At 37.8% G+C, this 27,851-nt stretch overlaps 1 protein-coding gene across 1 annotated transcript in view; it reads right to left on the bottom strand.

Annotated features, from left to right (window-relative positions):
- SPTBN1 (spectrin beta, non-erythrocytic 1) overlaps positions 1–27,851 on the bottom strand; it is a 193,035-nt gene that overhangs the window by 127,168 nt on the left and 38,016 nt on the right. Inside the window, exon 2 of the mRNA XM_081314580.1 lies at positions 12,052–12,247. Within this exon, the coding sequence (XP_081170706.1) occupies positions 12,052–12,199 (148 nt within the window). The 5' untranslated portion in view covers positions 12,200–12,247. The remainder of the gene's footprint in view (positions 1–12,051; positions 12,248–27,851) is intronic.

Below are 27,851 nucleotides of genomic sequence, written 5' to 3'. Positions count from 1 at the left end.
AACCCATTTCAAAGATAAGCATGCCTGCTCCTGTATCACCACTATAGTAAGTGTTTTTCCTCTCCTCCTGAGCAGCAGAGCTGGGCTAAGGTTAATGGTCTCCTTTTGAAGCAGACACTGCTTTTCTCCTGTTCAGCTGGTATTCCGGCAGATATAAAATGCCCCATCCATTCAGTTTGGCACACATCAGCCAGCCTATTATTACCATGGATTACTCTCTTCAAATGCCAAGGGACGAACAGATGTAGACTTAAATAATATGCATCAGGCTGATGGCTTTTGTAGCACTGGCTTTCCTCTCTCCCTTGATAAAAAGCTTCAGTAATGCGAAAAAGGTGTGTGTGTGGGGGAATCTAGTTGTTTGCAGTTGCATCAGCTTTTGTGATTTCAAAATAGGCACATGAATAAAAATAATAGTGATGTTTTGAGTTCTCTCCTCCCCTGTTCAACATTTTGTTCCGTTTGAGGTCATTTGATTTCATATTTTCATAGTCTTGCCAACTGCATTCTATGATGTGAGATTAAGAACATTAGAATAAAACATTAGAATAAAATTATACAAGTTCAGAGATGTAAAATGGTAAAAAAGCCATATAAAGACATCAAAACAAAACAAAAATGCCAATTAAAGACCATATTTTTGGCCATACATTCAAATAGGCAAGCTGAACAAGCTGGTAAACATAGCTCTGCTCTCTTGCACATGCATTTCACTTGTACAAACCAATCACTGCATCTTATTACATAACAGGTAAGTTAGCATGTATAGCGGTGCTTAAAAGTTTATGAACCGTTTGAACTGTCAGTATTTCTGCATAAATACGGCCTATGTGATCTGTTCTCCATACAAGTCCTAAAATTAGGTAAAGAGAATCCAATTAAACAAATGTTAAAAACATTACACTTGTTTTGTGTATTTATTGAAAATGCTCCAAAGCCAATTCTCCCAGGATCCTTCCTTTCCTTTCTCCTTTCCTTTTTCAACATTCTTGCTGCCTTCATCCTAGCTATTTGTTCCTTTCAGACACTTTTTTAAAAAAAGTTTTGGCTACAGTACTCATTTCTATATCTGTTTTCTGCAATCAGATCTATTCTTTTAACCATGAGATCATCTGTAACGGCCTTGAAATAAATTGTGCAATGTATAATTCCCAAACTCCTCTTGTCTTTGTTAGATTCATACTAAATGCTCAACCACTAAGGTAAATACTATTTGCTAAGGTTAGACATCATTTTATCAGAGCCCCAGTTTTTTTTTTTGTAATCTGCTGAGGGTTTTCTGTTTTGTTTAGAAGGAATTGTTCTAATTGGATAATGAACCTATTTTCCTCTATTAAATCTTGGAAATATGGATTGACATGTGTGGTGTAATGCTGACAAGTGTCTGGGAATAAAAACAAAAACGAACAGGCTACTTTTCAAATCCCTCTGGGCCAACTGGCAGAATTTCCACAAAACTCAGAAATTTAGACCAGTTTCAGAAAGCTCAAGAGTAAAATGGAATTTCTTGATTAACAAAAAGCAGCAATGATTATATTCAGTCAAACTTTGTAATTCCCGGGGATACATATTAAGTCTTGTCAAACAAAATCCCAGAACCACAGTAAATGTGAATATTCACATGTGTGGTTTTTTTGTTTTTGTTTTAATTTTCACCTGGATTTTACCATGAACTTAAAACTGCTCCAGATTATCTGGAGAGATTTTTGTTTGTCTCCTGATCAGAATGGCTCTAATATAGTTTCACCTTGAGACTGAAGGGGCCAGCTGTCCCAAGGATACCAGCCCTCAATTAAACAAGAGAAAATCACAGTCAGACACTTTTTGTTTTATGTTTCCATCTGCTACTAAGCAATTCCTTCAAATGCCCTTTGCAGAACTTAACCTCTGGCTGTCTCTACTGCCTCTGCAGCCCTCTAAACCTTTATAGTACAAATATTACTTAAATTAGTCTTGCAGATGTTTCACAGCATTTATATAAGAAAGTTCTGGAAATGACATGTCCCAAAACATGCTATAAAATGGGAAGGAAATTATAGCATAGTAAAAGGCTGCGGCTTTGCTGGTAGAAGGCCCAAGTTTCAAACTTAACTCTTCAACCAAAAGATAGGCAACATGGTCTTTGTCAGACCGTCAAATAGTTCAGATCAATATTTGAAGTGAAATATCCAAGCATATTTGGATATGATTTAAATGGCAGCTATAACAATGATCCAGCTGCCTGAGGGAGAGGGAATCTAACCTCAATCTAATGATGATTGCTAAAATTCTTAACTACTAATAATGCATCCCTCTTCATTGGACAAACTCATGCAGAGGCTGGATAACTATTAAACTTAGATTCTTAATTTTTATTTCTGTGCTAAGTATGGGGTTGAACTCACTAGCCCAAATAGAATTCTAATTCTATTATTCTATCTTGGAAAATACAAATGACCATAAAGTAGGATACAACCTTCAATGTGTTGGAACTTTGTATCAAATTCAAGTTCCTTTCAAATGCTCACCACAAAACATTACCTCTTCATCCAAGCTAGGAAGCTAGCAGGGGACAAAGCATAAAGTTCCTTTTTATTCCCTTTGGATGATCCCCAGTCTAAGTGGGCGGTGATGGCGTTCATAATTGCTTAATCATATATAAGGCTGTTAATGGAAGCAGTTCTATATTTACAGTAAAAGCTGTTTTGTGTTGCCAAGAACAACTGTCCCATAGGAATATGCAGGATTTCCAAATGAAACGTGGAAGATGTGTACAGATTGTCCTCGACTTACAGCAGTTCGTGAGTGGCCGTTCGAAGTTACAACGGCACTAAAAGTGACTTATGACCACTGCAACATCCCCATGGTCACATGACCAAAATTTAGATGCTTGGCAGCTGACTCATATTTATGAGTCCCTGGATCATCTGATCCCCTTTTACGACCTTCTGACAAGCAAAGTCAGTGGGGAAGCCAGATTCTCTTAACAACCATGTTATTAACTTAACAACTGCAGTGATTCACTTAACAACTATGGCAAGAAAGGTTGTATAGTGGGCCTAAACTGATTTAACAACTGTCTTGCTTAGCAATAGAAATTTTGGGCTCGACTGTGGTCATAAGTCGAGGACCACCTGTATTTCTAATCTCTTTAGCTTCAGGACTTCTCTGAAGAATAGAGATGCATATTTATCATATCAGAATGAGATGTGCATACTTCTCAATACGTCCCCAATATGGGTAAGAACCAAGTAGTCACTTGTTTTGGAAGCAAGCATCTCCATTCTTTGGAGGTATGGAAAAGAAAATGCTTCCAGCTTCTCCTCCTAGTTTTTAGGAACATGTCTCAAGGGAGACCTAAGTATTACAAAAGATAAAGGGCCTTCATATCACAATTTAGGGCCTCTTTCACTCTTATTTTCAAAATTCTGACAGCAGGCACAGTGCTGTAAGTCACATGCTATGCAGTAAGCAATATTAGGAGGGACAGCATAGAGCAATGGTAATAGCTTCATGTACATTCTAAGGTTTCATTCCACTCTCAGCTCCCCTTCAGTGTCCTTTACTGTTACATGAAATCATTTAAGTAGGAAAAAGCAAGGAAATGATCATCTCCTATTTCTTTCAGTGAACAAATGCTGAAAGAATTGTGTGGGATTTTTTTTCTGAACAAATAGTTTAATGCCTTTACACTATATCTTTGCTATGTCCTGCTGTTGGGAGTGCAACTAAATATTAAAAATAATTCTAGTAAATATACTTCAGACATATTTTAATATATTCCATGTGAAATGATTGCCTATTATAACCTTCTACTCTCTAAATGCACATGTAACAAATACATGAAAAGGAGTACCTATTTTTTTATAGAAGCATGATGCAGTTCTAAATTTAGCATCATTTCACTTCTACAGCTAACTTCTCAAATCAATTAAAATATGCTTCCTTTTACTTCATATATATTATTTACTGCTCAGCCAGAGTATGACATAAACAATTAAAATCAATGGAGATATTTAGGTAATGGAATGTCTGTGAGCTTCCAGTGTTACTAACCTAGTGCGGTCCATCTGCAGTTCTAAAATATTTGTAGAAGATTACTATGATGAAAGATTAACATGACATATTTGACCTAGGCTCTGTATAGACGTACTCTATGCTGGACATAGGCTGGGTTACACTTTGTGGCAAGCTATGATGTGTTTTGGTTTATTTGCCACCCTGTTTTGAGATACTTAGTCAGTATCTCTTATAAATAATGACATAAAGTTTAGTATGTTGTACAAATTTACCCATTCATTAAATTAGGGGTGAACAAAACATGGCTTAGTATGATGTGTGGATTAAGTAACTGCTTTGATTAGCTTACTCAGGTCCAATTTTTTAAGGGCTTGGATAGCAGCCTGCTCCTCAGCCATTCCACAGAATAATTTTCTCTCATTCCCCAAGAGCTCTTTAATTTGCTCCACCAATATCTCTCTCTCTCTCTCTCTCTCTCTCTCTCTCTCTCTCTCTCTCTCTCTCTCTCTCTCTCTCTCTCTCTCTCTCTCTCTCTCTCTCTCTCTCTCTCTCTCTCTCTCTCTGTGTGTGTGTTTGTGTGTGTGTGTGTGTGTGAGAGAGAGAGAGAGAGGGGGGGGGAAATAACTTGAAGATTATGGCTGGCCATTTTTTGTTCTCCTCTTGCAAGCACACAAGAGAAAATTTCAGCATCTTCCCAACTGGCATGGCCCCACCTTGCAGTATGTCTCATGCTGCTGAGGCATTTTGTTCAGAGGTCAGGAATGTTGGCAAGCTACCATAGGATTTAGGAAATCATTTACAGAGTGTGTTGAAATGCCTATGCAGGGCATTGCTCCCAAAAGGCAGAGGGAACCTCACGTCACAATGACCCAGTACTCCTCACATACTCTAATCTGTACTCCAACTATACAAAAACCCTTGGATCATGTGTGGACTCTCCCACATCAGATGACTTAATGTATCAAGGACAGAAATTTGTACAGAGGTGACAACCAGCTTAGAGCACTGCAAACTTCTTGGCTTTCAGAAAGCAACCCTGAAAGCCTGAGATTTTAGTTTCTGTTTTCTTTCTCTGAGAGCTGGGTAACATCACCAAGATAAAAGATTAGTATATAAAGGACATGATATTGCCCTCTAGCTTCAGTAGGATTCACAACTAATATTACTGGCAGATACCTATATCCAAATGATACAAAATGACTAGGCTGTTGTAGACATGGGTTATAACATGTGATAGTTCCAGCTGATTTATGCATCTGAGGGAGTCTTCTAAGTATACATCTAGATAAAGGTCAAAACAGTACTTTAACCTCAAGCCAGAAGACTGTTTATACCAGCACTTTTTCAATTGTCACAAAATATTGGTAAGGGTTGATCCTTTTAGGTCTACACATTCTGAACCAAGTAAGTATATTTATGGTTTAAAAGAGTTCCTAAACCAATTGGCTTCCAACTTTGAATTAGATTGTTTTGAAACACAATTTCTTCTAATGATGATAATACTTCCAATATTTATTTATTTATTTATTTATTTATTAAATTTTTATACCGCCCTTCTCCCGAAGGACTCAGGGCGGTGTACAGGGCAATAAGTATTAAAAGACAAAAGACAAAAGTTAAAAAAACAATTAAATATTATGCCCGATATATACAATAATTAAAAACCATGTTTAAACCCCAACCCCAACCCATCAAACCAGGCCAGATTGCTCAAATAAATAAGTTTTTAGATCCCGCCGGAAGGAGCGAAGGTCGGGGGCCATCCGGAGCTCAACCGGCAAGCGGTTCCACAGGTCTGGCGCGCCCACAGAGAACGCTCTCCCCCTGGGGGCCACCAGTCGGCATTCTTTGATCGGAGGCACCCTGAGGAGGCCCTCTCTGTGGGAGCGCACTGGACGGAGGGAAGTTGACGCCGGCCGCAGGTGTTGCCGTAGGTAATCAAAGTGCCTCAAATCATTTTTCAATTAAACAGCAATAAAATACATGCAAGATGCATTAAAGCAATATAAAATAAAAATAATGAGATAAGGATTTTTCTTATGGTTTTCTTACTGACCATTCTCTTACATTCTGATTTAGTTCAAATAGTATTATTATGTTTTGTCACACAGTCAGCCAGATGTTCAGACTGGATCTAGCATTTATTATTACTATTACTATTATTGTTGTTGCTCTCTCTGGATGTCCTTGGAAGAGCAAGGCAGAGTATAGCACTCCTGTTAATTCTGCCTACAACAATGACCCTGTGAATTAAACTGAACTATTCAAAAGAATAGTCCAGAATCAACCTATGCAAATGGATTCACATCTAAGTCTTCCTAGTCCCAGGAATAAAAAGCTTGAAATGAATCCTGGTGAACTCAGTAATATTTAGGTGCATTACATTTAAGACAAATCAATTGTTTGCCTGCTGAAAGTGAGAATGTTGCCGGTTCTTTTGAATAGTTACGTGTTTCAAAGGGAGGGTTCATGGAACTGTTTTTCAGTTTAATACAACATTCCCAACAGTTTCATTCTTCTCTTTTGACAAGTCAAAACAAACCAGGAGCTCTTCAGTTTTCTATGATTTCCTACTGGTTTTGGAATAAGGCAAAATGTTAAACTTAGATCTTGCCCCCTTCCCCCCATCTTCAGAAGCAATAATGTGTCATTTATGCATTCCTTTGTACCTGCCAAGTCCCTACCTAACCAATTAAATATTCTTTTAATTAAAAAAATGAAAGAATAGTTAGCATGGTACAAAGCAAAGACTATGTTCAAAGGTCTCCTATAAATCTAAAGGCATAAATAAAAATCAAGAGTTAGTTGCCACTCAGTTCTTTGCCTTCTGATACAAAAGTGATTTGTGATTAGTCACATTCACTACAGCAACCATTTTGTGAGAGTATCTACAGTACATTTCACTCTCAATATTTCTCACTGGCCCGAAAAGATTAAGGACCCCAACCTACATTTCTCTTAAACTGAAACCATATAACTGCGAAGTGCAACTGTAAATCGGTAAAGGATAATCCTGACCATCCTCTGCTTTATTCTGATTCTATATTTGATTACAGCTGTTCAATAGCTGCAAAGCACTTGCTGAAATCAACAGGTTGGATACAGGCAATGAAAATCATGTATAGTAATGTTCATTTATGAAACTACAGTATATGTCTGAGACTTTATAATAATAAGGGTTTTACTGTGAGAAGCAGGATTAACTATATCATTTATTAGGGGAAAGAAATAGCAGCTTTAACCACTGTGGATGTATCTGGTAGTGAAAGGAAAGTCCAATGCTGTAAAGATTTTTTCTCCATAGGAACCTGGAATGTAAGATCCATGAATCAAGGAAAGCTGGACGTGGTCAAACAACAGATGACAAGACTGAACATCGACATCTTAGGAATCAGCAAACTAAAATGGACAGGAATGGGTGAATTTAATTCAGATGACCATCATACTGCAGGCAAGAATCCCTCAGAAGAAATAGAGTAGCCTTCATAGTAAATAAAAGAATAGGAAAAGCAATACTGGGATACAATCCCCAAAATGACAGAATGATCTCAGTTCGAATCAAAGGCAAACCTTTCAATATTACAGTACTACAAGTCTATGCCCCAACCACCAGTGCTGAAGAGGATGAAATTGGCCGGTTCTATGAAGCCCTACAGCACTTTATAGAACTAACACCAAAAATGATGTCCTTATCATCATGGGGGACTGGAATGCTAAAGTAGGAAGCCAAAAGATAACCGGAATAACAGGCAAGTTTGGCTTTGGAGTACAAAATGAAGCAGGGCACAGGCTGACAGAATTTTGTCAAGAGAATATGATGGTCCTAGCAAACACTCTTTTCCAAAAACCGAAGAGACGGCTCTACACATGGACATCACCAGACTGTCAACACAGTAATCAGATTGACTATGTGCTCTGCAGCCAAAGATGGAGAAGCTCTATACAGTCAGTAAAAACAAGACCAGGAGCTGACTGTGGCTCAGACCATGAGCTTCTCATTGCAAAGTTTAGGCTTAAACTGAAGAAAGTAGGGGAAAGCACTAGGCCACTCAGGTATGAACTAAATCATACCCCTGATGAATATACAGTAGAGGTGACAAATAGATTTAAGGAATTAGATCTGATAGACAGAGTGCCTGAAGAACTATGGACAGAGGTTCGCAACATTGTACAAGAGGTAGCAACTGAAACCATCCCAAAGAAAAAGAAATGCAAGAAAGCAAAATGGCTGTCTGAGGAAGCTTTGCAAATAGCTGAGGAAAGGAGGGAAGCGAAAGGCAAGGGAGAAAAAGAAAGGTACACCCAATTGAATGCAGAATTCCAGAGAATAGGTAGAAGAAATAAAAATGCCTTCTTAAATGAACAGTGCAAAGAAATAGAAGAAAACAATAGAATAGGGAGGACCAGAGATCTCTTCAAGAAAATTGGAGAGATGAAGGGAACGTTTCATGCAAAAATGGGCATGATAAAGGACCAAAATGGCAGGGATGTAACAGAGGCAGAAGAGATTAAGAAGAGGTGGCAAAATTACACCGAAGAACTATACAAGAATGAGCTTAACATCCCTAATAACCACGATGAGGGCCTTAGGAAAGCTGAGTAACAACAAAGCTAGTGGATGTGACAGTATTCCACTTGAGCTATTCAAAATCTTAAAAGACGATGCAGTAAAAGTGCTACACTCAATTTGCCAGCAAATTTGGAAAACTCAACAGTGGCCACAGGATTGGAAAAGATCAGTTTACATTCCAATTCCAAAGAAAGGCACTCCCAAAGAATGTTCAAACTATCGCACCATTGCACTCATTTCACATGCTAGTAAAATTATGCTTAAAATCCTACAAGCTAGACTCTAGCAGTATGTTGATCGAGAACTACCAGAAGTACAGGCAGGATTTCGAAGAGACAGAGGAACTAGAGATCAAATTGCCAACATATGCTGGATCATGGAGAAAGCTAGGGAGTTCCAGAAAAACATCTACTTCTGCTTCATTGACTATGCTAAAGCATTTGATTGTGTGGATCACAAAAAACTGTGGCAAGTTCTTAAAGAGATGGGAGTACCAGACCATTTTATTTGTCTCTTGGGAAACCTATATGCGGGTCAAGAAGCAACAGTGAGAACTGGACACAGAACCACTGATTGGTTCAAAATTGGGAAAGGAGTATACTGTCACCCTGCCTGTTTAACTTATATGCAGAGCACATCATGAGAAAGGCAGGGCTAGATGAATCAAAAGTTGGAATTAAGATTGCCGGGAGAAATATCAACAACCTAAGATATGCAGATGATACCACTCTAATGGTAGAAAGTGAAGAGGAACTAAAGAGCCTCTTGTTACGAGTGAAGAAGGAGAGTGCAAAAGTTAGATTGAAAGTTAACATTAAGAAAACCAAGATCATGGCATCAGGCCCTCTCAATTCCTGGCAAATAGATGGGGAAGAAATGGAGGCAGTGACAGATTTTATTTTCCTGGGCTCCAAGATCACCGCAGACGGGGACTGCAGCCAAGAAATTAAAAGACACCTGCTCCTGGGGAAGAAAGCCATGGCAAATCTAGACAGCACACTAAAAAGCAGAGACATCACCCTGTCAACAAAAGTGCGTATAGTCAAGGCAATTTATGGCTGTGAAAGTTGGACCATAAGAAAGGCTGAGCGCCAAAGAATTGAGGCCTTTGAACTATGGTGCTGGAGAAGACTCCTGTGAGTCCCTTGGACTGCAAGGCAATCAAACCGGTCAGTCCTAGAGGAGATCAACCCTGACTGCTCTTTAGAAGGCCAGATCCTGAAGTTGACACTCAAATACTTTGGCCACCTAATGAGAAGGAAGGACTCACTGGAGAAAAGCCTAATGCTGGGAAAGATTGAGGGCAAGAGAAGAAGGGGACAACAGAGAATGAGGTGGCTGGATGGAGTCACTGAAGCAGTAGGCGTGAGCTTAAATGGACTCCAAAAGATGGTAGAGGACAGGAAGGCCTGGAGGAACGTTGTCCATGGGGTCACGATGGGTAGGACATGACTTTGCAACTAACAACAACAAACCACTGTAACAGAATGGAATATAAATCAGAGCCAAACCAATGAAAAAAACTTTGTAGTGCAGTGATTTAAATATTGGGTTAGCACCTAGTAAAGTCTGGGTTAATGTCCAGCCTTAAGCACGGAAACACACTAGGAGCCTTGAGCTAGTAATTGACTCTCAGTTCAACTCTCAATGATTTGAGCTAGTCATTGACTCTCAATTCAACAGAGTGGCTGTTGTGAGGACAACATAATGGGAGCCTCATATTGAACCTTTCAAGAAAAGATGGGATCTAAATCTAACAATCATTTGTCCTTTTTTTTTCATTCACTTGTGTCCAAATCTCAGAAACTGCCTGACAAATTCATGCAGTTTTCTTGGCAAGGTTTTTCAGAAGTGGTTTGCCATTGCTTCCTTCCTAGGACTGAGAAAAAGAGATTAGTCTAAGATCACCCAACTGGCTTTGTGCCTAAGGCAGGACCAGAACTCATGGTCTCCCAGTTTCTGGCCTGATACCTTAACCACATACTGGCTCTTATCATGTTCATATAATCACTCACTATCCTTGCCACTTGCTACCAGCATTATAATATCTTTGAGTTGTTCTCAGTGATGTTTATAGAGTGACCAGCAATATAATTGGCTATTGAGTGAGTGAGGTTGTGATTTTGCCTCTAAGGAGGCGATCCATATAAAGATCAGCTATGGGAAAAGCAGCTGGAACAGCGTATCATTCTCTCATCTCAGTCAGCAGGTTATTAAGCCACTGTGGTGGGAAAAAAAACTTTTAATCTCCATTTAATTATTTGAAAATAGATCACATCTCGTAAAGAGTTCAAGGTCATCTCTTCTGTGTTCAAATAAATCTTTATCTTCTTTGTTGAAGCATGGCAGCAGTGAGGTTAGCTGGTATTAGGATATAATTGTTGCTGATACCAGAATTATGTCCATTTATTCTTTTGTCCAGTTTGTCCACTGCAAATTGCCATAAGGGGCAACAGACACAGCTTTGTATTACTTGGGAAGATGACCAGGTGTATATATCCCTGATGTGGAGAATATTGTTCTCATTAAAGTCACCCACAGCATCAGGAATTAATATATCTAAAAAATTTGCCATGTGATACAATCACCTTTTCCCATTGTTGTTACAAATGGCTGAATGTACAAAATGAAAATAGTACCTTACCTTGAGAAGTATTTCTTCTGCTGAAACCCAGAATGGCTGTTTCAGCATCCCTCAAATATTCAAGTAACCAAAGATAGGAAATTGCCTTATCCAGGTCAGATTGTTAGTTCTCTTAGTTCATTACTGTCAACCAATTGATAGTATTTCTCTAGATTACAAGCAAGATTGTATTCCAGGACTGAATTTAAGATTTTCTATATATAAAGTTGATGTTTTATCACAGAACTACAAGATAAATTCTTTGAAATTAGCATTTCATGGTTCTTTCTGGATTGAAGTGTGTAAGTAATGTAGTACAAAGGTTTACAGTGTGTTATCCTATTATATATAAATTGCACAGCACACTAAATTATATCCTGCTATATACATTATTATAATTAATTCAGATTTTCCCAGCAGCATTCCAATTCATTAAAGTAGCTTGAAATCAAGTATCTCTGATTGTGTTATTTTTTTCATTTGGTTTTAACACCAAGTCACATTGTAGATTACAAGGCATCAGGCTTTCAAGTCATGATTTGGGCCCTTAAAACAAAACCAGTTCATTAAACCAGGATGTTTAAACCATGGTTTAAGTCATAAGGGACAGATTCAAATATTGCCCCAACGCCAAGTACAAACAAGCAAACCACTTGGTGTTTATTTCATAACTAAGACCTATACATGGAAAAATGAAGTCTCTTTTAAGGATCATTCTTGATCAAAAATATTTTATTCACTTCTAGAAAGTTGTTCTTGGGTTTGAAAGGTGCAATAATCAAACATTATCTATTTATAATCAACCTCAGACTGCACAGTTAACCCACTGCAGCAATAGCAATCAAAGCAAAATTCCTACCTGCTAAGGCTTTAATGCGAGACCTCTCGAACAGCCGAGCAGAACTATTCTCATTGTCCCAATCATCCACATCCCAGCGGTTATTAACATCACTATATTGTTGTTGGATTTCAATGTTGTCATAGTCTGTTGCTACTGTTGTCGTCATCTTGAATCTTCTCAAGCGGGTCTCAGCATCAGCTACTCCTTAGGAAATCTGCAATAAGGAAAGAGGGGGGTGAGGGTAAATAATTATTGATCATTTGGAAGCTTCAAAAAGAGATAAATGGATAAATAACATCAGCTCTATCAGTGTACAGTAAAAGATCAGATTCCTCAGTGCATTCATAGCTGTGCACCTCCAAAGCAGCATTTGGCTGGGGCAGTTCACTGCTGTGTTCCCAAACAGAGTGTGCTTTGACTTCTAGTGATAATTCCCCAGCTGCAAAAATAGTTTTCACATCAGTAATATTGAAAATGAACTGATATGGTTTTCCCTTCTCCCTTTACAGTATCCATGCCAGATAATAGTTATAAAGAATTCAGTAACATTAAGGACTGATGTCTGAGTTTATTTCCCTCTTGCTTCCCCATCACTAAGGAAACATAAAGACGAGGAAGAGCAGCAAAGCAACTAAGGTTATTGACTGACCAGTGCAATTCTACTCATTATTAATTCCACATAGCTCGATGAGGCTTAGCGTTGCAAGCAGCCTCCATAAAAGCAGGGGATTGGGCCTGTGCAAGTGAGAAGACAAAAGACACAAGTGGTAGGGAGGGAAAGGCAATCTAATGAATCCTGAGGAGAATGGTGCTGACACAGCAAATGAGAGTGGTAAAGTAAAATGGTAGCAAGAATGGATGGATGAAGGCATTCAAAGTTCTCCCCCATCCCACAAAAAACATTCAAATCCTTGCAGAACTCTAGAGTTCTATGCAAACCCATCTGAAAAACCCCAGTTTAGAAATTCTTAGGGTCACTGTGATTTTAACAGGCAAAATCAGTCACTCCTATCTCACCTTGCATTCACTACACTTACACAATAGGCTCCATTTTTATCATCCATTTTTAAATTGATCTTTCAAAATGCTAAGTTTTCTGCATATGCGTCTTTTATATTTAGTGATCATCCAGATTTTTGCAGTCCTTAATTTTCATCTTCATGCTGCAGGTGCCTGCATTTTCTGTATTACTTTTATAGCCATAGTAGCAGAGAGAGTAACTTACGATCGCCTATCATTCTTAGCCACTTCTTTTTGACTGAGACATGTCCCCACAGCATTAGTCACTTGGTCAAAAATTCCTGCCTATAATTCTACTTTCAACCTGCAGGCCTAAAAGCTTATCTAGCCAACATCTCCCCATAGCCAACATTTCTCATGAGATGTTGCATCTGTTCTCATGCAGATGTTCTCCGCATGAGAAATATCAGCAAATGTAGAAAAACACCAAAGGTTGCAGTTGTATAAACATCTATTTTAAAACAAATACCTAAGATTATCCATGTTCTCACCATGTCCTGTGGCTACAGAATAACAACTATTTATGCAGATTAACCCAAAACTAGATAAAAGAATGAAGTTCCTTGCATAAGGGCATGGCTCATGACTGGCAGTTTGAAGTATTGAACAGAAACTTTCTATGATGCAAGTCTTTATTGCAAGTATCATGTTTTTCATATTAAGACTGTTACATCAGTTGAGGAGTGTAAGCAAAAAAATCTTGCAAGCAAATGAACTGAGATTGATCTTTCCTTCTTATTACTTGAGATATAAAACAGCAACAACAGACAAAATGTCTTCAAGCAAAACAAAGAAAGTCCAGTTGCCTTTTCAAAAAGCACCTCTGGGACAACCATGATCTGGATGACTGAGAATCTCCATAGACATCACTACTGATATTTCATTCTGAATCAGGCATGTTCGGTGGCAGGTCCCTTCCTACTATGGTACTGTCTCTAGAATTTTCTTCCCACCTCTGATCTCCTTTTGGCACAAACTAAATATGTTTTTGATTTTTCAAGACTTTTAATGACCTTGTGCCATAATATCCGCAAGCAACAACTAGGCTAGCGGGGGATTTTCCAGCAGCCTACCAGGTTCAGAAAGGTTAGAGCATTCTGCTCTGATTTGTTTGATTGGATTTTATTGTTTCATCTGACTGATACTCCAGAGAGCAAAAAAGCAAATTTAAGCAAAAAAAGAGCAATTCAAGCAAAACCATGTCAATAGGAATCCTTTTATTTTAATATCCCACTTGCGTGTTCAGAACATTCAAGAGTTGTCATGAGTGCTGCAATGTGCAAGCTGGCAAATCTAAACTCTTTTTCTTCTTTGCTGTAGCTAACTGATGCCACCTACTGACAATTGGATTATGTCACACTAGAAAGCAGGTACAATTTGCCTAGGGAAAAAAACACTTATGGAAGGTCAAGTGAGGTGAAAGGTGTAATTGGATCAAGAAATATTCCTAGATTTTACTGAATTTTTATGCAGAAGAAAAATGCTAATGGCTACTGTAGCTTATCTTTTACTTTCTGTTGTTGCTGTTTTATATCTCAAGTAATAAGAAGGAAAGATCAATCTCAGTTCATTTGCTTGCCAGATTTTTTTGCTTACATTCATTTATGGTGCAAACTCTTACCTAACATAAACATTCTTCAGGAGATAGCACCATCTAGCTAACCTAGGCCAACATGCTAAGCTGGGTCTGGTATAGTTACCATTTGAATAGGATGGAATACCTGTCCAGGATTGCAGGCTAGACTGGGAACTTGAAAAAAAAAAGATAGTAGAAGTACTATTTTCTATTGTTACCATGAAAATCTCATGGACACTTTTGTGTGGTCACCAGAAATTGAGTTTGATAATCAGGAGGCTAAAAAAGCTTAAAATTCCTTGTACTGTATTCCAATTTATCTGATCTGGAAATTTCGGATTAAAATCTGATGAAATGTTCTTTCCTCTGAAATGCGTATTTGCTTTAAGCTGCAATTTTACACTACGGGATTGAAATTTTCCACAGAAAATATTTCACCGCAAGGAATTTCATGAATTAAAGACAAGACTCAAATAGATCCTCAACCTGTTACTCAAGCAATGTTAATTGTATAATATGAATAAAAACTGCATCTCAGTTTAACTCAAATGAACGGTGAGCTGCATCAGATTAACACAATCTGATCAAACTGCATATCCCACAGTGTTCACTGTGGTGTTCTCAGGACCAATCCTTACCTCACAATAGTATTAAGTATTCAGTTTCTACCCTGCCTTCCCACTCATTCAACGCTCAAGAAGGACAGAATGGCACATTTGCCAACATTCCACACTGGCATCGTTTGAATTTCACATTGCCTAGTAACCAGCTACTCCTACCGTTAGATGGCATGAGACAGTTGTCTCAAGCAGCTGTGACTGGGATATAACTGGCAGAGAGCAGCTAATTCCCCTATGCAAATTTGCTACTCTCCAGTAGGGTAGAAAAACCTGTTTCATCCCCATACCAAAATTCAGCTGTTAGTCTGATTTCAAAGTGTGCCAGATCTTCTTGGCACCCTTCCAGATGGGTAGGGAACACAGCTATCAGGGCTGTAAGCCAAAAGCTCCTTATGTTGGCTGAGAGTGTGGTCTCAGGACATCTAGAGGCTGTAGGAGAAGGTCATTTTAAGTAGATTCTACATAAAAGTTTGCACCAGTTTAACATCAGGACCACCGTATTGTTTCAGAAAGCAAAGTATCTGAATCATCTTCTCTCCCTTTATCTCCCTATTTTTGGATGAAAGGTTCATATTTAGTGTGATTGATGCATAATTCCACATACTGTATGACTGAAAATAAACCAATTTGCTATGCAACAATTTACCAGTTGTTCATTAAAAAAAGGCAGTGCGGAAGAGATGCAAGGGTAAACCATATGACGGTCATATCTAGTTTGTTCTCTGAAATGAAATAAACCCAAGGGGCCCCATAGAAGTATTTTTTCCCCAAGGTAGCTATAATTTTATTTCTCTTGCAGCTTTTATAGCCTACCCAACTCAGAAGACTACAAGCCACAGTAAATTACATTTGGTTGCTGGGAGGGGCGGGGGGGGGGGGAGAGGAGGTACATTGAAGGAAGGGAAAAACTGTCCTTTAAAAAAAAAAGTATCTGTGTGGTTACTGTGTGAACTTTGCTGCTCTCAGTACCTTTTTTCTCTGTGCAACTTCTTGTTAGCTCAAGGAGATCTCTGCACAATTCCTAACACTCCTCACCTACATGGGCTCACTTACAGAGCCTAATCAGTCTGCCTTCAAAAGAATAAGTTTGCTATTTGGTGGTGCTTCAGGATTCCAAATTGGAGTTAACCCATTTAGTGCTACTATTTCTTTAAAATACACTAACCTGCTTTTCCATTGAAAAATAGTTCAGTGAATGATTGCAGATGGAGAATTCAGCATTTCAGATAGCAGGCTGGACAAACAGTTTTCTCCTTGCTGTTTGCTATTTTCTGTGCACGGATTTTTTTAGGTGCAGAAACATTTAGTGATGTAAGTGTACATCGTTATGCTATAGTGCTGAAATGCCACTATGTACAGTATGCTGTGAAAGCTAGACATATAGTGAAAACATTCAAGAGAAATGTATATATTATTTACCTGAACAAAATATTCCAAAATGATTGGTTTACTTTTTTTTTAAAGGACAGTTTTTCTCTTCCTTCAATGTACACTTCTTTTGCAAGATAATTAAATGATTTAACTTCTCTATTCTTGGAAGACTCATCCATTTCCCCCATTCAGACAAATTTCAGAGATGGAGGGGTTATTGATCTTATCACATCGCTTTCAGGTCCACTTGGCTAAAATGTGATGGCATTTTAAAAACAAATATGACATTCAGATTATCTAGAACCTTAACAGCATCCATGGGTTTGTATACTGTTGTTTATGCAACTGGGGCTGCTGAGTAGTGCAAGAAACTAGAGAAAAGCTAAAAAAAACCCCGATGTCTTCCTCTATAGAAAACCTGTCCAGCATTTCTTGCAGTTTTTATAATGTCACTAGGTGTTCCTCTCACACTTTCAAACTTTCCAACATAAGGACTAGATAATTACTTTCCATAAAAGAATATGAAAATAATTGTGATGAAGGAATGGGTTAGCTATTAAGGGTGGGAAAATGGCAGTTGAGACCTGGGGGAAAAAAGAAAGTGTAATAAAGATACTCAAAATAACCCTGCCTTGATTCTATTTGGTATAAGATGGGACAGAAGAAATTCTGAATATCTTTCAAGATTAATATCAGCTCTTTAAGAGAGGCTAGGTCAGGAGATAGACACCATAAGAATTACAGGAAAGCTACCTTATGATTGCAGGGTATAACAACAGAACTTTGGATGACCCATCCATTCCTTTATCAAGGTAGTAATCCTCTAAATTTGAATTACAGGGGCTGAATTCAGAATTTACCATCACATACTTCATTAGTGTGCTTTCACAAAAACAAAGCATACATATAAAGATTTCCCTCGATATGAGCACAGACAGGAAGTATGGGAATATGGAAGTACTGGATCACTGGCACCAAGTCCATGTCTTAGTTGTTGTTCAGTGCCTAACTTGCTGATTTCAGCAAGTGCTTCGTAGTGACTGATGAGGTCTGCTCAAACTCAGAATCAGAATAAAGCAGGAGGCAGACTGAATTGCCTCTTATTTGCCTAGAACTGCACTTTCCAGATATGCTAAGAGGACCTATTTCTGAGGGGGGAAAATGGCTATGTGGTAAACAATGTTTCCTGCATTTACACCAGGTTATGTACAGTAAATATGGAAACCATTATTTCCTTCTTTATCTCCTTTCTAAATGAGTTCATTATTACCCCCATGAGGATGTACTCATTCAGGTACCTGAGGCACCTAGCAAACCCACTGGCAGAAGACTAGAGGTTCAGAGGCATTTATTTTTAGCCTGATTAGCCTGAGAGGATTTAAAATCCCACCTAACCGTCAAGTAGATATTACAGTTGTAATGGGCCTGTCACCAAAAGCAGCAACTTTACATCAAGCAAGCTCCGTAAAAGGCCCTGTAGCTGCAAGCCTTTACTGTGTGACCAACTCCCTTCTGTTGTAGGCCTGTGAGACCATGACAGCAGCCATGGGACAGGAATTCTGGAGAAAGATCATTCCAGAGTAAGACTTTGTCAGTTAAAACTGACAGCTGCAGTATTCAAGGTAATTTTTACAATGACACACAACACTGGATCACTTTCTCACAGTATTAATTGTGATGACATGGAAAGAAGCTATAGAGTGGGAATCCCATAGCATTATATTCACCAGAGATGTTTAACAAAGGCACATATACATTTATTTATTTATTTATTGATGGGATTTATATCCCGCCCTATCTCCTGAAGGACTCAGGGCGGCTCACAATAAAACATATAATAAGTGCATAAATCAAGATAAATGAAATTGAGAACATCAGTGCAATAAAAAATTAGAGAATTTAAAAATGAATTAAAAATACTAAATATAAATTAATTAAGATGCCTGTCAGTCTAGGTCAGCTTGGTGGAACAGGTGTGTTTTGAGGCCGCGGCGAAAGGATGCTGAGATTGCCACTGAATTGTAATTTTTTAAGTGACAGAGGATAAATTTCTGAAATATGTGAAAGCAATTATCAATTTACTAATATTTATACCAGTAATATAATATGAATATTAATTAAGAAATAAATTATTATTTTTGTCCAGGTTTTGCCAACTTTTTGGAGAGTGGCTCTCAGCATGCGATTGAAATCAGACTGTGATCCTCATCTTGAAAACAATGATCTGAAGGGTTTCCACTTGGTTGTCTATCCAGGAATGGGTCAAACTATAGTTAAACAGCAATAATGATCTGTTACCAAAATAATAAAACAAACAAATCAATAATGACATTGTTCCATTTCTTTGCCTCTGCCATAATCAGCATTAGCTAAATGCTGCACTTTGAGACTTTGTGACACAAGAAGAGAAAGTTCATGAGAAAGACATTTCTAAACCCATATACTTCAAAGTCTGTGTCAAATAATGAAACAGTCTCCTTTCTCTGGGCATCTCTTCAAAACAAAATGAGAGAGAGAATGAATTATAAGAAGTGATTGAGAGCAATGCTTTTTTCATACAGCTTTCAAAGACTATTCCCAAAGGGTGGGGCATGTATTTACTTCCACAAATAAGCCGAACTTTAGTGCATTTTATCTGATAAGAAAATAAGCAATTTAATCTAAACCATCTGAGAATATGTTGAAGAAAAACACATGTATGTATACACAAAACCTTCGCTGGATAACTTGGGTGAATCAAGCAGCTGCTATTTCAATAGGAAAAGGTTATAATTGCCATAATCCAGTCTCAACCACATCTGGATTTATTTCACAATGCCCATACTAGTCGATTATCAATGTTGAAGGAGACCGTGGGGCAGCCAAGTAGCTGCTGAGTACCAAAACTAAAAGACTTCAGTTATACGTAAATTATCTACTTCATAATGAATCTACTACTCAGTCAATTGCACTTTCTTGAGTCATAGAATAGATAACATGCAGACATCAGAGAGGAGAGCTTCCATCTAACTACAAACGGATACAATTTAAAAAAGGGCAAAGGATAGCTGTGTTCTAAATTAAAGACATGAGAATGTAATATTATCCGTTGACCAGTGTTATCCACTGGAATTAATCAGTATTGCTCCAGAGGACACAAACAGAATCAATGGTTTTCTATCCAAAAAAGCTGCTTCAGCAAAATATCAGGTAGATATCATGATTGTACAAGCTGTCAGCTAGAGAATACAGGCTGCACATTAAGAGGTGACCTCCTTTCACTGGAAATCTTCAGGGTTTATCACAGAGATGGCATAAATCTTTTCCTGAACAGAAGGAAGTTGGACTAGATCACTTCTATCCTCTCTTTCATCTTTGTGATTCTATGACAGGGTATAGTAGTCTATCTTCTAAGTATTATGTAAATTTATGTGCATTTACCTTACTTACTAGGAAAGTGTTGTCAACCTACAACTTGTTATTAGGCCACCAAATGTGTACCAATTAATTGGTTCAGTGAAGAAATAATAATAATAATATTAATATTAATAATAATAATAATAATAATAATAATAATAATAATAATAATAATAATAATAATTAAAAAAAACCTTGGAGGTATTCTAGTCCAACCCCCTGCTCTGGCAGGAAACCCTATACCATTTCAGACAAATGGTTGTTCAGCCTCTTTTTAAAAATTTCAAGTGTTGGAGCATTCACAACTTCTCTCTTTGATTAGTTTCCATCCGTTGCTTCTTATCCTGCCTTCAGGTGCTTTGGAGAATAGCTTGACTCCCTCTTCTTTGTGGCAGCCCCTGAGATATTGGAACACTGCTATCATGTCCCCTCTCGTCCTTCTCTTCATTAAACTAGACATACCCAACTTCAGCAACCGTTCCTTATATGTTTTATCCTCCAGTCTCCTGATCATTTTGTTGCTCTTCTCTGTATTTTTTCTACAGTCGCAATATCTTTTTTACATCATGGTGACCAAAGCTGGATGCAGTAATCCAAATGTGGCCTTACCAAGGAATTGTAAAGTGGCATTAACACTTCACGTGATCTTGATTCTATCCCTCTGTTAATGCAGCCTAGCACTGTGTTGGCTTTTTTGGCAGCTGCAGCACACTGCTGGCTCATATTTAAGTGATTGTCCACTAGGACTCTGAGATCCCTCTCACAGTTACCAGTATTGAGCAAGTTTTCCTAAAATGTGTTCTACAAATATGTTGGGATTTAAATTCCTAGGAATTCCTTTGATGATACTCGTCTGTGATCTAATTCCAATTAAGAAAGTTAAAGTCTGAATAGATCTGGAGGGGAGCACACGATGTTTGCGAAAGGTTGGTTAGAGAAACTGATTTTTATAAATAAAGAAAAAAATAAATATGTGCGGGAGAATAAGGAACTTGCTCAATTCCATTTTGCTGCAATTCCCCAAGTCTCTGAAACTGTCTCCTGAAGAACTGGAAGGAACCTGAGAAATTGAGAAGGAAATGGAACTGGAAGATTGAAAAGGAGAAGAGAATTGACTATATGTTGGTAGGGGTCAACACCAGATAGCACATAATCATTCAATTTTGAGGTAGCAGCAAATTAATAAAATAGGAATAGATAATAAAATAGTATTGATTATTTAAGAAGAAGGAGGGGGAAAGAAATTGAAAGAAAAAAAGCCTGGCAAAATAACAATAGCAATTAAAAATGTCCTAGGATGAGATCAGATGATCTTAAGAATTTCTGATCTGCTAAATATTACCTCCTTCCTGTAGTGACACTGCCAAACAAACAGGCCAAGAATGTGTGTACTTCTAATGAATCTGGCTCCCACTCTTAAATTCTCACTCTCTTTCCAGCCTAATCTTGTTAGGAGGTTTTCTTCCAAATTCTTCTTTAATGGCTAGTAATAATGGGCAGCAGCTGTCTTCCTGAAGTTGTCATGAGAAATGGAAATACAGAATGAAGATGCCATCTATATAAAAAACAGATTTGCTACAAATCAAGAATTATGTTAGTAAGCAATATTACAGTAAGTAATTTGGGAAATGATAAAGAGATTTTAGTGATATAAGGTCCCCCCCCCCCCCGAAATAATGTGAAAACAGCTTTAGGGAAATAAAAGAGTTTTCCCAAGCTATTGCTCCCAGTCCCTGATCATCTTTAATGCCCTTCTCTAAATATCTTCCAATTTCCTTGACTCTGTTTTAAGTGTAGGTGCCAAGAGCTAGACACAGTATTCTAGGTAAGATCTGACCAAAGCAGAATGGATTGGAACAATTATTTCTGATGATTTGGACGTATATTCCTGTTGGTGCCTTAAGTGGTATTGGCTTTTTTTGCAGCCGCATCATTGTGCTGGCTCATAGCCAGTTTGTAATTAAAACTGTTCCAAGATATATTTCTTTTTTCTCTTATAAGGAAAAGACCCACTTTTTAAAATTGTGGTTCTACATCTGATTTGTGTTGCCTTAGATCTTCATCTTTCTTAAATTTCTTTTGGTTGCTTCAAGGTTATTGTCTGGGACACTACACATCCTCTTCACGACCTGTTTTCTTTGTAACCTTCTGGGAGAAGGCTTCATGGTATCTGAAGCAGAACATCAACATTCAGTCATAATTTTGTTCCATACAATATCAACCTTGTGAACTCTAAAGCTTCCTCCTTCCATTATGTATTCAAGATGGACAGTGATTAATATTTATATGTTACTTATATGTAAGGGTGTAGGTCCATACATATGTTGTATATAGTATGTTTAAATGTGTGTTATGTATGTGTACACTTTGAAAGCAAGCAACTAAATTTCATTTTTAATGTGTGGCATTGTGCCCACAGTAAAAAATGACAGTAAAGATTATCTGTTTATCTATCTATCTATCTATCTATCTATCTATCTATCTATCTATCTATCTATCTATCTATCATCTATCATTTTCCAACTTATCAAGATAATTTTGTCTTCTAAGACATTAACTATTGCACAATTTTATATCATCTGCAAATTTGAAAAGCATTACCTCCACCTCCCGGGTAACAGACTCAGATTGTTGGATTTTCTTTTTTCCCAATTTTTGAATATACATAATTTGTCCTCTTCTATCCATCTGGCATTTCACCAGTTCTGCAGGATTTTTAAAAGATATTATGTAATAGTTCAGCTAGCTAGACCATCATCTAGTTCCATTGGAACCCTAAATAATCTGACCCTGGAAATTTAATCTTATTCAAACTAAAAAGACAACGATCAACTCTTTCATTCTGCCCTTCACAATTTTCTGCTATATGCAGGAAATATATAGTAGGAAACACCATGCATATATGGTATTTATATGTATTTATATTTATATGTATATATGCTAGGAAGGATGTTGCTGTATGTAGAAACTGATAAGTAAAAATAGTTCTTGAAAGAATAGGCAATAATGGAATTTAATGGCTTCCTTTGCTTATCCTGTAGTTCTAAGTGTCCAGCAACAATCTCCTCTCCCTACCCCCACCTGCATGCCTCCCATTTCTTTCCAGCCAGCTCCCATCGAAATTATTAACAACCTCTCTTCACCTTCCACTTTCCCTTGGAGGCAAAGATAATGCAGGTTATACTGGTTAAAGAAATATCATTCACAAAATACACACTCTATAATGCCACCAATTTTGTTACTCGCTATAATGGCTCAGGGCCTAGTTATTTGCAGGACTGCCTGTATCCTATAACATCTGCTTGGCCAATTCAATCCTGCAGAGTTGGCGGGCTCTGTGTTGATTCAATTAAACAATGTCATCTATTGGGACATGGAAGTGCACTTTTCAGCCTGCCTTCTGCAACAAGCCCCACCTCCTCAGATCCAGTTGATCCTCCCTCTTCTGTGAAGACCTGGCTCTTCACCCAGACTTTTAGCAAGGGAATGTGAAACCCTTCCCTTCACTGTACTTGCTGTCTTATCTTTTATTTATTTCAATAAATAAATAAATAAATAAATAAATAAATAAATAAATAAATAAATAAATAAATAAATAAATAAATAAACCTTTATTGTCAAAGTACAACATGTGTACATTGAGATGAGCCTCCCCCCCACTCTCTCCCCACAACACACAGTGACAACAAACCCTCCATCCTACCACACCATGTGAACCAACTACACCACACACCGGCCTCCCAAGTCAATTCTGCATAAGCTCACAGAGATTATGTCCCATTTAAAAGCCTAACAGCCCACGGATGAAAGCTATTTTTCAGCCTGTTGGTACGGCTGGCTATATTCCTATATCTCCTACCGGTTGGTAGGAGAGTAAAGAGATACCATCCAGGGTGTGAGTCATCCCTGAGAATCTTCCTCACTCTTCCAAGGCAACGAGCCCTGGCGATGTCATCCAGTGGTGTCAGGGGACAGCCCACAATGTCTTGTGCTGTGCTCACTACCCTCTGTAATACTTTCCTGTCCGCGGCTGTCAAAGTGATTTCTTTGATTGTCATGAGCCACCAGAATGGTTGAAGATGGGGAAGCATAAAAGCCTAAAGTATAATATGTCTGAAGCAAGTAAACATGTAGTAATTCTGTACCTAATCTGACAAAAACTCAAAGGGACCTGACTTCTAATCTTTTAAAAACTACAGGTAAAATTCCAAAGGGCTGCAATGAACTAAAGAACAATCCTGTTGGATCAGGGCAAGATCCATCGCAGCCTAGCATTTTGTTTCTCATAGTGGCCACCCAGGTGCTCTGGGCTGGTTTACAAGCAGGAGATGGAGACAGGCCATTCTTCTATCATTGTTCACTGCAACTGATATTTGGAGATTTGCTGGCCTTAATCAAGAGATTCAACATTAATAACCCTTGGTAGATCTGTCCTCCATGAACACACCTTTTTCCCATATAAAATCAGCCATCACCATGTAATGAATACCACAGTTTAACGGCACACTGTCTTAAATACACGTCTATATAGAATTCTCATTCATCCAGGTCATGGTTGTCCCAAGGGTGCTTTTTCCAAAAGGCAACTGGGCTTCCTTGGTGTTTTCTTTGAAAACGTTTCACTTCTCATCCAAAAAGCTTCTTCAGATCTTCAAATGTTTTCAAAGAAAACACCAAGGAAGTCCAGTTGCCTTTTGGAAACAGCAACTTTGGGATATCTTGAATACAGTACTTGCTTTTGCTTGTTCTAAATCTTCCAAACAGCTTCGCTGGATGGCAAAGCCCTACTTTTTTTTTTGAGAAATGGTAGAAAACGATTTCCTGTACACTTTTTCCTCTTCACGCAGAATTTTATGTCCCTTGATCTTACCCTTCTTCAGTGGCCTTTTTTCCCCAAGACCTCAACATCCTAAACTTTTGTTGTAACAAAAAGCATTAATTTCTCCCTGACAATTTTGGCTTTACCACCCTCCCCCCCCAGATGGTTGATCTTATACTAGTTACTCTTCTGCCAGTGATGTTAAATATGAACCAATACTTCTGATAGTGGTGATTTATTGTTACCATAATGACTGGAAGTTTTAATGAAAGTGAACTTGCTGAGATACTGGTGAACTTCATCTGGATCACACTTCACTAGAGTTGGAAGTTCTCAGCAGGTTGCAGCGCCTGATCTCTCTTGTTGATGCCTAAAAGGCAAATAAAGTTAGTCCTGCTGAATGCCTGGATGAAAGATTAGCAGGGTGTATTAGGGCCACAGCTAGACTGAGAAGTCAACAAAGATCCTGGAAGAGAACAAGGGTAAACCACTTCCATATTGTTGGAAGTGCAGTCATCTGAAATTAATTAAAATTTGAAGCAGACATTTACTTTAGAAATGGAAGAAAAAATTAACCAATCCAAGTTTTTATTCCAATTTACTCAATGTTCAACTTCTACACATATTTAGGAACTAGAATGAATTTTTATGAAAATTTCTGCACTTTGCAGAATGTTGTGGTACAATTTGCAACTTAATGGGCACAAAAATGTATTGTTTATGTCTCAAGGCACAAACAATACACTTAGTGTGAACTGAAATGAACAGATGCATTTCTGAGATGCAAAATATCTGCTTATTATTTCTGATTTAAAGAAAGGATATTTGGGGGGTGAGCAATGATAGCCTTTATTGGAAGGCATCCAATTCAACAGCTGCATTACTTTGTATCTTCTACAAACATGCTTGGAGTTAGCCAAAATGTCTATTTATGCTGGCTGACATCCAAGGTTTTATTATTATGTACTCTTAGTTCATAGTGAGAAATGTGAGCCAAGAAGAAAAATACACCCACTGAAGTTTCATAATTGGGGACATATGTTGTGGTTTCTGTAGCTTTATCCACCAGCCAGGTTATCACATATCACTTCAATCACCTGTTTGCATTTCAAGGGCTTTTTTTTCTTTAATAACTGAGCTATGTCAGCTATGCTCAGCAAACATTCTAGATCTCTAGAATGCCTCATTCAATAGATAAAGCAACAACTTATTTTCCTCCCACAGGCCTGATCCCCTATTAGATTCAGGCTGAACTCTAATAAAAGCCCCCTTTCCCAGCTAAGTGATCGTCTAAAACAGTGAAGCAATGTTCATCAGAAAATAGTTTAGGTCAGAACTATTTAGAAAATGTTATCCTCTCTCTATTGCAAAGTGGAGAGGGAGGAAGGGGTGGGGGAGAGAAGAGGTTAACTCTTGAAATAATATCTGATAAATATATTTTCATGCTGTCTCTTTTTAACAACAATCTGGATAGAGCCAGAAGCAATTTCAATATTTTAGATCGAGGTCAATCACTTGATTTTTTTTATTGTAAACAATTGTTCCTATATTGGGGGAGGATTTAAAAGGCTTGGGTGCTAATTCCAAGCACTACTTCAAAAAGCTGGAAACATCTCTTTTCATAAAACAGCTACAAAAAGGCACTGTAGGATGACAATGTATTATTTACAGAATCTAAAACAAAAGGGCTCTCAATATTGATTGCTGAAAGAATAAAAATAGGAGGTAGAAATTATGCTCATTTATTGCTTACAGACTTCCCATGGACATATGTAACAATAAAGTGCTGCAGGAAATATATGTTTGATATCGTACAGTCTGGCTCTTATGTCTTCTTAACAGCACTATCACTAAATGAACAACAAGCACATACTTGTACAGTAAAACAATGCAATATCCTTTAGTTTTCATTAACATTAATGTAAACAATGACACAATACATAATATAAAAGATCCTCAAACCTAATCACTGCAGCTCCAAAATCTCTAATTCCCAAGAGTCCAGTGGGACAAGACCATTTTATCACCTTCCTAACTCAGTAGGATAAAATGTCTTGCTTTCTACTTACAGTAATTTTCTTGAAATTACAATTAGTAAAAACTGTAGTTCAACTTTTTCTTTCTCCTCTGATCAATTTGACTAGAAATATAACTGATGGGAGAAGAGATCAGAAAAGCTTTAACATCTTTTCCCTGTGTCAAAGTCCTCATGCATATTCTTTAATTTTTAAATGTGTTTTCTGCAATGGCAATTGCAACTCATCTGATATGGTTAGTCTCTTAGTGTTCCATGTTGTGTTACTAGACTCAACGACATCCTGAAAGCCTCCTTTCCTTAAAAAAAAGTTACTTAAGAATAGAGACTCAAACATATGCAACAGTACCCATAGTAAACCCTTCTATTTATGTGATACAATTTCCGGATATTTCAGCACAGTTTGGAAGATGGAATTCTGAACTATTTTCCAGCAGATTCTAATGCACTTTCACATTTCTGGCAGGGGCTCCTCCCTTCCTCCTACACACACCACTCCCAGAAAGTTTTCTGGATGAAAATAAACTCAGGGGAATGGATGTTCTATTGGCTGCCTTTTTCGGATTTGAGTTTTATATTGATTTCCTGGATTAAGCCGCCCCTCAAACTCCCCAAAAGAGTAATGGAAATATCAAATAAGCCAGAGCTGTCCAAGCCCTACACCTCTCTGACCCCAAGATCAACTTCCTTCCTCTGCTCACACTCAAATGCACAGTCAGAAAGAGATTTAGAGTTATAAGCCAATCTCATAAAGTCAGACCTTCATCTGTGACCTCCAGATCAACAGACCTCCGGTGTCAGGATTTATCTTAAAAAAAAATATATATTATTTGCTTTACCTACCTGCAAATTGTACTGTACACCTGAACATGTATACCTACCCATCATGATATGCTCATTTGTTATGCAAGACACCAAAAAGCAGTATGAAATTGTAAGAAATTAAATATTAAATATTAAGAGATAAGAAAAAGAAAAGGA

The sequence above is a fragment of the Vipera berus genome, assembly GCF_964194415.1.
Source record: "Vipera berus genome assembly, chromosome: 1".
NCBI lineage: Eukaryota > Metazoa > Chordata > Lepidosauria > Squamata > Viperidae > Vipera > Vipera berus.
Note: the sequence above shows the minus strand (reverse complement) of the source record. Positions and strands in the feature narration are given on the sequence as shown.